This window comes from Artemia franciscana, chromosome 5, assembly GCF_032884065.1.
Source record: "Artemia franciscana chromosome 5, ASM3288406v1, whole genome shotgun sequence".
Lineage (NCBI taxonomy): Eukaryota > Metazoa > Arthropoda > Branchiopoda > Anostraca > Artemiidae > Artemia > Artemia franciscana.
In genome coordinates this window covers 44,912,161-44,924,245 of record NC_088867.1, presented here as the reverse complement: position 1 = coordinate 44,924,245, position 12,085 = coordinate 44,912,161, and the positions used below count along the sequence as shown (strand labels likewise).

At 36.3% G+C, this 12,085-nt stretch overlaps 1 protein-coding gene across 4 annotated transcripts in view; it reads left to right on the top strand.

Moving 5' to 3' along the window:
- LOC136027477 (uncharacterized) overlaps window positions 1–12,085 on the top strand; it is a 77,188-nt gene that overhangs the window by 27,682 nt on the left and 37,421 nt on the right. For all 4 annotated transcript variants that reach the window (XM_065704776.1, XM_065704774.1, XM_065704778.1 and 1 more), the window contains exon 3: window positions 11,671–11,804. In XM_065704776.1, coding sequence (XP_065560848.1) covers window positions 11,671–11,804 — 134 coding nt within the window. The remainder of the gene's footprint in view (window positions 1–11,670; window positions 11,805–12,085) is intronic.

The following is a 12,085-nucleotide window of genomic DNA, read 5'->3' as shown; positions in this document are numbered from 1 at the left end:
TGAAAGTTTTTGAATTAATGCATGTCTGATTTTGGCTCTCCGTACATAAATTATTAAAAGGAAACTTGCATATTAATTCTTTTTTTGGCTAAATGGCTTTCTCTTAGTTTTGATCAGACGATTTTGAGAAATAAGGGATGGGGAAGGAGGCCTAGTTGCCCTTCAATTTTTTGGTTACTTAAAAAGGCAACTAGAACTTTTAATTTTTAACGAACGTTTTTATTAGTAAAAAATATACGTAACTTAAGAATTAACTTACGTAGCAAACTTATATATTCTTATATTTTTGATTATATATGTGAGGGGGTTTGTCCCCTCGTTAATACCTCGCTCTTCATACTAAATCCTAAGTTTTGTCCCAATTCTTTAATAATGACCCCTGGATCAGAAAGGCCGTAGAATAAATAGTTGAAATTACTAAAAATAATTTAGCATAAAGAGCGAAGTATTTATCTCCTCCTAAATACCTCGCTCTTTATGCTGAAGTATTTTTAGAACCCCTCATATGCGTAATAATCTCCGTTCGTTTTAAGTTTTAATGCTTCTCCTTCCTTTCAATTGAAAAAAAATTTCATGTTTATATTTTCATTTTTTTTAATAGTAATGCTAGAAAATCCTGCGCCCTTTTCATTGAATTTCTCTTCCCCCATGAAATATTCCTCCAAGGAAAGATCCTCCCATATAACCCCCTCCCCTGAACCCCACACCCAAACCAAGAAAATCCCCCTGAGAACGTCGGTACACTTTCCAATAACCGTTACTGTATGTAAACATTGATCAAAGTTTGTAACTTGCAGCCCCTCCCCCAGGGACTGTGGGGGGGGGGGGTAAGTCATCCCCAAAGACATAGTTATTATGGGTTTCGACTATGCGGAACAAAATGGCTATCTCAAAATCTTGATCCGTTGACTTTGGGGAAAAAATGAGCCTAGGTGCCCTCCAATTTTTTTTGTCACTTAAAAAGGGCACTAGAACTTTTCATTTCTGGGGAACCCCTGGGGAAAAAACACAAAAAAAAAAAACAAACAAAGAAACAAACAAATAAACACGCACCCGTGATTTGTCCTCCACATTTTTGTAGATTGGACCTTGAAATTTTTTTCTATAGGGTTCTCTGATACGCTGAATGCGATGGTGTGATTTTCGTTAAGATCCTATGACTTTTAGGGGGTGTTTTCCCCTATTTTCCAAAATAAAGCAAATTTTCTCAGGCTCGTAACTTTTGATGAAAAAGACTAAATTTGATGAAACTTATATATTTAAAATCAGCGTAAAAATCCGATTCTTTTTATATATCTCTTAGCATCGAAATTCCGTTTTTTAGAGTTTCGGTTGCTATTGAGCCGGGTCACTCCTTACTACAGTTCGTTACCACGAACTGTTTGAAAAATTAAACTTTTTTCTTCCCAATCTGATGTCTGATATTCAATTTCAAATAGCTTAGGGACACAAGACTTATTTTATGGGTAGCCTATATCCATTTGATTTTTCTCCCTATGTTTATTTTCCTGACAATGATTGGTGTCAATAGTCGCTTTATTTGTTTGTTTTTTTTACAATTATTCCTTTTCCCCAAATATTGATCCTTACTTTCCGTAGATCATATTCTCCCCTTGAAGAAGAAATAAAAAGATATCTTACGATACGTGCTAAAGAGCCTTAGTTGTTTAAAAGACTTCCAGAGCCAGCTTTAACTTTGATTGCTATCAAGCGAATAATCGACTTGAAAAGCCATACTTTGCTTATTGATTATTCAAAATTACTAATAATGCATATCTTAATTAAATATGGTAGATTCATTCGTCTAAAGCTCTATGGAAAATTATATAGATTTGTCATGTTGGGTTACGTTGCTAATAATAAAAATATATTTTGAAGATAAAATAATATTTATTTTAATTGTTAAATGATTAAATAATTATAAATGTTAAATATTTGTTAAATTGTTTGTTTTAAATGACTTGCTAAAGTGTCTTAGCTTTTCCAAGGACTTGTCTTTGATTATTATGATCAAGAGTTTTTGAGTCAAGTATTCCTCTTCACTTACTGATAGATTTGTGCTTAGATTATCAATCACAATTCAAATAAAGCTTGTTTGGTTTCATGGCATTACGTTATGAGTCATATGTGCTTGAATCTTTATTCGCGTGTGTGAAGCGAAACAATTTATTGCTGGCAGTTTCGCAGAACTTTATCCGAGGGAGGGGGATAATGTCAATTTTTTTGTATGATACTTTGAACAAGAAGTACCCAGAAAATTGTGAAAATTCAATATGTCGGGTGAGAGGGAGGGGAACCGGGCCCCAATTTCCCTTTCCTTTGTCCCTGGTGTATTGCGATAAGACAGTGAATAATTTGGAAAGTTTATAGCCCGTTTGAGTATTCTCTTTTTGATAATATTTAAAAAAGAAAAAATGTGAATTTAGCTATGTTAATTCAAAAACCTTACGTGACATTTTCTGTCAACGTGAGATTCTTGGTCTCCATTGTTCAACTCGGAATTATTCTATTGGTTGGCTCGGTTTCTCCTCCTGTATTATATTTGGCTTTCAAAACGTTCAGAAGTTGATGATTTTCTCAAAATGGCCATTTTATAGTCAAATAATAGATGAAAAAAAGTATCTTCTGATAAAAAATTTCTATATATTTATGCCTTTCAAGGCTTAATGAAGGGGTTTCGGGCTTTATCACAGAGCAGAATGCCACTTTAAGCGGCATTTTTGTATATTTTATGGGCTATTAAAATAACTGCTCCGATTCTTGGTTGACGGATCGGGTCCGCTGTCCCTGCCAGCTCCAATGCGAGCAGAATAAAAAGACAAATATTAATATAAAGTTTCTCAATTTGAATGGGAAAAAAGTTAAATCCAAGAAGAGAACTATTTCCATAATTGATATCGTGCTGCTACAATCAGGCTTTCAATGAGGTAGACCGTGTATACAAAAAATATAATGCGAAATACTAATGATGAACGCTTAAAAATGAACAAAAACCATTTATAATTATTTAGTATCTTATTAATGACAATAAAATTATTTAGTATCATACTGATGAAAAATAAAAAACAACATAAATTAGTTTTGCGGTTTGATCAGTTACATTGAACATCATTTTGATCACACAATTTGATCATTACTGAATAGATGTAACCTTTACTGTTAGGGAAATTGCTTTTTTTATATAGTTATGACTATTTTCTCGATGAAAGTCATTTATTCATTCATACATGGACGCTGTACTTATCTTGAAAAAATGGGCTAAATAATAATAAAAAAAAATTATCCTGTTTTTTTTTATTTTTGAATGAATATGAGCAACTCCAGATGAGAGCATATTGAAAATGAATTAACACAAAGTAAAAGTAATTATAGCTAATATTAATGGAAACAAATTTATTTAAAATACAACGCAACACATTTATGATTCACACATCAAACAGTTCGTGGCAACGAACTGTAGTAAGGAGCGACCCGGCTCAATAGTAACCAAAACTCTAAAAATTGGAATTTTGGATCAAAATTGGAATTTTGATACCAATAGCTACATCAAAAGAATCGCATTTTAATGCTGATTTTAAATATATAAGTTTCATCAAGTTTAGTCTTACCCATCAAAAGTTAGGAGCCTGAGAAAATTTGCGTTATTTTAGAAAATAGGGGGAAGCACCCTCTACAAGTCACAGAATCTTAACAAAAATTACATAATCAGATTCAGCGTATCAGAGAACCCTACTGTAGAAGTTTCAAGCTCCTATCTACAAAAATGTGAAATTTTGTATTTTTTGCCAGAAGGCAGATCACAGATGCGTGTTTATTTGTTTGTTTGTTTTTTTTTCCCAGGGGTGATCGTATAGACCCAGTTGTCCTAGAATGTTGCGAGAGGGCTCATTCTAACGGAAATGAAAAGTTCTAGTGCCCTTTTTAAGTGACCAAAAAAATTGGAGGGCACCTAAGCCCCCTCCCACACTAATTATTTTCCCGAAGTCAACGGATCAAATTTCTGAGATAGCCATTTTATTCAGCGTAGTCGAAAAACCTTATAACTATGTCTTTGGGGACGACTTACTCCCCCACAGTCCCCGTGGGAGGGGCTACAAGTTACAAACTTTGACCAGTGCTTACACATAGTAATGGCTATTGGGAAGTGTACAGGCGTTTTCAGGAGGAGTCTTTGGTTGGGGGAGGGGTTGAGAAGAGGGGGATATGCTGGGGGAACTTTCCATCGAGGAATTTGTCATGGGGGAAGAAAATTTCCATGAAGGGAGCGCAGGATTTACTAGCATTATTAAAAAAAAAACATTGAAAAAATAAATATGAAAAAGTTTTTTCAGCTGGAAGTAAGGAGCAGCATTAAAACTTAAAACGAACAGAAATTATTACCCATATGAGGGGCTCACCTCCTCCTAATACCTCGCTCTTTACGCTAAAGCATTTTTAGTAATGTCAAGTATTTATTCTACGGCTTTTGTGATTCAGGGGTCATTCTTAATGAATTGGGACAAAATTTAAGATTTAGTGTAAAGAGAGAGGTACTGACGAGGGGGCGAACCCTCTCATGTATGTAATAAAAACATGAGAATAAAAAGTTCTTTACGTAAGCTAATTTATAAGTTACGTATATCTTTAACTAATAAAAAGATTCGTAAAAAATTAAAAGTTCTAGTTGCCTTTTTAATTAACCAAAAGATTGGAGGGCAACTAGACCTCCTCCCCCGCTCTTTTTTTCTCAAAATTTTGAGAAAGCCATTTAGCCAAAAAAAAACAAATATGCAAATTTGGTTTTAATTATTCCTCTGCGAAGAGCCAAAATCAAAACATGTATTGATTCAAAAACGTTCAGAAATTAAATAATAAAAAACATGTTTTTTCAACTGAAAGTAAGGAGTGACATTAAAACTTAAAACGAACAGAAATTACTTCGTATATGAAAGGGACTGCTTCCTCATCAACGCCCCGCTCTTTACGCTAAAGTTTTTTACTGTTTTAAAAAGAAGAGAGTTGAGAAAGAGTCAAACTTTAGCGTAAAGAGCGGGGCGTTGATGAGGAAGCAGCCCCTTTCATATACGAAGTAATATCTGTTCGTTTTAAGTTTTAATGTCGCTCCTTACTTTCAGTTGAAAAAACTTGTTTTTTTTATTATTTAATTATTTAACTAACCTACAATTCAATTTCTACATTCAGATATAGTTCCTTACATAGAGGGACCAGCTTACACTTTCAAGACTATATATTAAAAATGGCAACTGTTTACCATTATTCTCATTAGAAATTTAGCCTCTTTTCAAAAAAAAAAGAAGAGGATCCTCTAGAGCTATTGCTGGCGCATAGGGCGCCACGTCGACGCATCACTTGCTACGTCTTTTTTACAGGAACAAGTAGAAGGTCCCGTGACCTCTTTTTACGCGTTGTGCATTTTTGAAGTCTTCATCTCTCAAAAAAAGTCCCTGGTACTGATTGACTTATAAACTACGGAACAGTAGAGTCCGGGTATAAGGAACCGGGTTTGAAGCGTGTTTTTATCAGGTTATACAAAAATCATTTTCTGGTTCAGCGTGTCCAACCCAGCAAAACTTCAAAGCATTTTCATATACGGGTTCTAAGCATGTTGAACACTTCTTCAAGTTCAAGTTCTTTATTATTCTTTAACCATACATATTCAAACTATTCACATAACATCCCCGACTGGCTCGAAAGCCGGGTGTCATTCATAATTAGAGCGTAGTTGGGGGGGGGGAGGGAGGTAATTCTGAAAAATTAGAAAAAATGAGGTATTTTTAACTTACGAACGGATGATCGGATCTCAATGAAATTTGATATTTAGAACGATATCGTGTCTTAGAGCTCAAATTTCAAATCTTTCTCCCACGGCTGATCAGATCTTACTGAAATATGATATTTGGAAGGATATCATGTCTCAAAGCTGTTATTTTATATCCCGACCGGATCTGGTGACACTGGGGGGGATTTGGGAGGGGGAAACCTAAAACTTGGAAAACACTTAGAGTGGAGGGATCGGGATGAAACTTGGTGGGAAAAATAAACACAAGTCCTAGATACATGATTGACATAACCGGAACGGATCCGCTCTCTTTGGGGTAGTTGGGGGAAAGTAATTCGGAAAAATTAGAAAAAATGAGATATTTTTAACTTACGAACGGGTGATCGGATCTCAATGAAATTCGATATTTAGAAGGATATCGTGTCTCTAAGCTCTTATTTTAATTCCCAACCGGATCTGGTGACATTGTGGGAGTTTGGGGTGGGGGAACCTAAAATCATGGAAAACGCTTAGATTGGAGGGATCGGGATGAAACTTGGTGGGAAAAATAAGCAGAAGTCTTAGATACGTGATTTACATAATTGGAACGGATCCGCTCTATTGGGGAGGTGTTAATTCTGAAAAATAAGAAAAAATGACGTATTTTTTACTTACGAAGGAGTGATTGGATCTTCATGAAACTTCATATTTAGAAGGACCTCGTAACTCAGATCTCTTATTTTAAATCTCAACCGGATCAAGCGTAATTGGTGGGAGGGCAGTTGGGGGGACTGGAAATCTTAGAAAATACTTAAAGCGGTGAGATAAGGATAAAACTGGATGGGAAGAATAGAAACCTAAGATATGTGACTGACACAACCGCACCGGATCTGCTCTCTTTGGTGGAGTTGGGGGGGGGGGGTAATTTTGAAAATTTAAGTATTTGTAACTTACGAAAGGGTGACCAGATCTTATAAAATCCAGAAATTTGATATTTAGAAGGATCTTGTGCTTTAAAGCTCTAATTTTAAATTCCGACCAAGTCCTGTGACTTTGGGGGGAGTTGGAGGGGGAAACCGGAATTCTTGGAAAACGTGGAAATTGGGGTATTTTTATCTTACGAATAGGTGATCGGATCTTAATGAAATTTGATATTTAGAAGGAATTCATGTCTCAGAGCTCTTATTTCAAATCCCGACCAGATCTTTTGACATTGGGGGGAGTTGGAGGGGGAAATCTTGGAAAAACACTTGGAGTGGAGGAATCGTGATGAAGCTTGGTGGAGAGAATAAGCAAATGTCCTTGATACGTGATTGACAGAATCGTACTGGATTCGCTCTCTTTGGGGGAGGGGCTTAGTCATTTGGCGAGTTTGGTGCTTCTGGACGTGCTAGGACGATGAAAATTGGTAGGCGTGTCAGGGAGATACACAATTTGACTTGATAAAGTCGTTTTCCCAGATTCGACCATCTGGGGGGCTAAAGAGAGAGGAAAAATTAGAAAAAATTAGATATTTATAACTTACGAGTGGGTGATCGGATCTTAATGAATTTTGATATTTAGAAGAACATCGTGACTCAGAGCTCTTATTTTAAATCCTGACCGGCATTAAGCCTCTTATTTTCCTTTTTAAATCAATCTATTGATTCATAGAATGTTGTTAGAGCTCATACCATATGATCTCTTGGCTCTTAGCTCTTCTTGCCTCGTCACAAGTGCCATATGAGCTCTTGTTCAAACGAGGGTTGTCCAAAACTATGATCTGCAGATCCTGTGTTCAGCTCTGTGTTGTCTGTGGGGTGGCTTGTATACAGGGTTTAGAACTCCCATCAGAGTTTGCGTCACAGCATCGTATTACTACTATTGCCTTTGAAGAAAATACAATAAAATAAGTGAAGAAAATAAGTTTTGATTATGACCTTTTGCAATAATGATATATTGACAATGAAATATTTTTAAAATATAACCTGACCCAACAATTATGTGTTTGAATATAGTTTGAAAATTGGTCACTAAAATTGATGCAGTTAACCCATATTAGTTTGGTCTCAAAGCTTCTAATTCTAAAGGATGGTAAACGATATTTATTCTTTATACATTCTAAACAAATATATATAGTACCGGGAGACCTTCGGCTTCGCCGCCGGTCCCCGATCCGGCTACGCGACAAGTTTGTGTATATTGGTTCTCATCGTTGCTTGTCTTATAACCGAGGTTGTTGTCCCAGTGAAGCAGCACGTTGATTTACGTCATTCTCCACTTCTCGCATTTTCATGTTAACTTTGCATATTTGTTTGTTTCTCGCAATATTTTTTCCAAGAGATCAATTAGGTTACGGGAGATCCCGTAATTTAAAGGATGTGTAAGGCGTTCTTCAACAGCTTTATCAGGGTCTAAAAAGTACATTTGGCCGTATGAAGATTATTCAAAATCACCTATAGGGGTCTTTGATGGATGTGCTGCTAAATTGGCCTTGTGATGAATTTGTCGAGCTACTTTGAAGCTGAAAACATTATGACTATTGATAGTTCGTTCTTCGCTTATGTTGAGTGAAGCTAAAACAAAACATGAGTTCACATTTCGGATTCTTTTGTCGAATTCTTTAGAGAGCAAGTGACGCCCTAAGAAAAGACAAACCAATTTATTGGGAAATTGTGGAGATGGCAATCATTTCGACCAAGCAAGCAGCAATCTCCAAACGAATCACATTTGTTAGCTATTCTTTGTTCGGGAAAATGAAGGGCTCCACAGTGAACACATTCAACGTTGATGTGTGCCAATGACTTGTTATTAATACTTGCGTAATTTATGGCATCTTTGTGGTTTGTACTGGGTTTTGCGCCACAGTTTGTTGGCGTAATAGATTACGAAGGCATTGTTCTACTAACCAAATACTTTTTTCTTCTTCACTTTCATTTTTGACCGCCTGATTCTCGATGTTGCTTGTCTTGTAACTCTACAATTTTTTGTTCTTCGCTTTCATTTTTGACACATTCTGATACCTGCTTTTGCATGTCTTCCAACCGTGCAATTCTTTGTTCTTCACTTTCATTTTTGGCGCTTTTGGACTCTGGCTGTCGCTTGTCTTCTCATCGCCTAATTCTTTGTTTGTCACTGTCATTTTTAGCACATTCTGATCTAACCGCATGCTTCATTGTTCTAAAATTACGTTTTTGATTCGTTCAGATCCTCGTTGTCGCATGGCTTGTAACCGTATATTTCTTTTTTTTGCTTTTGGCGGCAGGCTTGTATCTATTTGATTCTTTAATTGTGTATTAGCATAATCATCACGTTATCCTTTAGTTTTAAGTTGGGGTCCCACTTTCGTTTTTTATTCTTTGTGATTGTTGTTGTCGCATATCTTCTAACCGCATATTCCTTTGTTTTTCACTTTTGTTTTTGACTCGTTGTGAGTCTCGCTGTCGCGCATCTTTTAACTGCATATTTCTTTGCTCTTCACTTCCATTTTTGATTCGTTCTGATTCTCGTTGTCGCATTTCTTGTGGCTGCTTATTTCTTCTAACCGCATATTCCTTTGTTTTTCACTTTTGTTTTTGACTCGTTGTGAGTCTCGCTGTCGCATATCTTTTAACTGAATATTTTTTTGTTCTTCACTTTCATTTTGATTCCTTCTGATCGGCGTTGTCACATGTCTTGTAACCATATATTTCTTTGTTTTTCGCTTTCGCGGCAGGCTTGTATCTATTTGATTTTCTTATCGCGCGTTAGCATAACCATCGCGTTATTCTTTAGTTTTATGTCATGAGGGTCAGTTTCGTTTTTTATTCGTTGTGATTGTCGTTTGTCACATATCTTCTAATTGCATGTTCCTTTTTTTTCACTTCCGTTTTGACTCGTTATGATTCTCGCTGTCGCATGTCTTTTAATAGCATATTTCTATGTTCTTCACTTTCATTTTTGATTTGTTCTGATCCTCGTCGCATGTCTTAAAGCCGCATATTTCCTTGTTCTTCAGTGTCATTTTTGGATTGTTGTAATTCTCATTGCCTCGTATCATCTAATCGCATATTTGTTTTTTCTTGCTGTCGTATATCTTCTAGCACATATTTCTTTGCTCTTCATCTTGATTCGGTTCGTTCTAATTCTCTTTGACGCATTTCTTGTAACCACACATTTCTTTGTCCTTCACTTTTGTTTTTGACTTTTTGTATTCTCACTGTCGCTTATTTTCTAACCGCATATTTCTTTGCTCTTCACATTCATTTTGATTCATTTTGATCCTCTTTGACTCATGTCTTGCAATCGTATATTTCTTTGATCTTCATTGTCGTTTTTGATTCGTTTTCCGGGCCCGGACATCTAGAGGCCGGGACCCGGCACTCGGCACAAGACATGCTTGTATATATTGATTCTCGTCGTCGCTTGTCTTATAGCTGCAAATAATGTAAACTTCTTCTTTATGTCAGGAAGTCAGGTTAGGCTTGATAAAACCTCCCTGGGAAAAATGTTTAAAAGGCATATTATTCTGACAAAATGATGTTTTAAGTAAATAGAAAGTTGTTCATTTAAGAAGATTATATGTGTTCGTTTTTCTTTTGTTTTAAGTCATGAAATGTCAAATAAGCACTAACAATTGAATTAAGAAACTCTTGCTTGAATTTAATTCCTCCTTCCTAATACATCAAAGAATTATCCATTTTATTGGCCATGGAATCATCCCCCTTGTATCCCTGGACATGAACGAAACTCCCCAAATTTCGACAGATCGCGTGTGCTATTCTTTTCAAGGATTGGAACTATTCATCCAGATATAACTGGAATTACAACTTCTAGAGGAACGATCAGGCGGCCAGAAACGGGTTTTGCGAGGTATCTATGTGTACTCCTGGACGAAAACCTCTCCTTTCTAAACCACATCCAGGCTGTGGAGCTGAAACTCTCTCACAACCTTGGCATCATCAGGAAACTGAAGCACGTATTTCCTCAAAAAACCCTTCGTCTACTTTACAACGGACTTCTGAAACCTCACCTGCAGTATTGTGCCATAATTTGGCAGTCAACCTTCAAATTACACCTGAAGAGACTTGACTCAATCCACAAGCGTGCATTGAAAATTATTGGAAATGTAGACGACTATCTGTCCCTTGGTTCCCTTTACCGTCTGTCGTGCTCAGTTTTTGTTTTTAAATTTTTATCCGGTTTACTTTCATCTCCCTTCCACAATCTGTTTCGGTTGATATCTGAACAACATAATCGAAACACGCGCTCTGCCTTTGACCTTCAAGTGAGACGAACCCCAACAGTACGTTCAGATTTTTCCTCGGATGTAGCATGTGCTAAAGTGTGGAACATGTTTCCAAAAGAGCTGAGATGTAGGAGCTCCCTCGGGTCTTTCAAAAATAATTTAAATAAATATTTAGTTAAAGGTCAATAAGTGAAAGATAAAAAAAGAAAGATAAATTAAATTAGATGAAGTTTAGATTTTTTAGTATATTCAGGTGAGGTGGTTGTACGTCCGGGGAGGGAGGGAGGGAGGAACCCTATGGTTAAGATTAAAAAATCATATAATGAGGAGGCGTGTGGTTGTGTCGAAGAGTGAAGTGGGAGCCGTACTACGTGTTAGTGAAGAATCTTTTATGTTTATGGGTCTCAACGTGAGTTTTGTCACAGAGCAATGTACTTTAAGTTTAGTTATTTCCCTTTTTTTTAATTAAACCCGATTGAACCTTGAACCTTGGAGCCTTTCGAGGAGGAATAAGTGTATTGTAATTCCATTTTGAATTGTATTTTGTATTGTATTGTATTGAATAAACTTCTTCTTCTTCTTATTGGATTTGTTTTCTTCTGGAAGTCATTGTGATTCTCAATTTTGCCATTCCAATCTGTTTGAACTATCTCTCTTTGCACCATTCCAACAAGTTCCCATTTCCCTTAAATTGTGTCTCTTGTAGGTATTATTCCGACTGGACCTCCAAAACCAAAAGAAGAAGGCTGTTATAAACCTACGTCATTTTTTCACATTGATACGGACCCAGCAGATAAACAAGAAATAGTCTATGACAAAAATTGCGAAACAGATGGACTGGTAAGTCTAATTAATATCTAATAATTAAGTACACACTTGTACAACGAAGGGCACGAAGATAAATCGGGCATACGCGCAATTGGAAAATGGTGGGAAAAATATAATTTTCAGTAGTATCCCTATATGCACTCCGACAACAACCCACCTGCTTCGATCCCAGGTACCGGCACTTTTTTTAAATCGTCCGTATTCCTTCAATTCGTCCGAGAAAAAAATTACCCATCATTCCGAGCAGACATATATCTCATCGTTCTAATGACACGGATGGTGTTATCTCAACT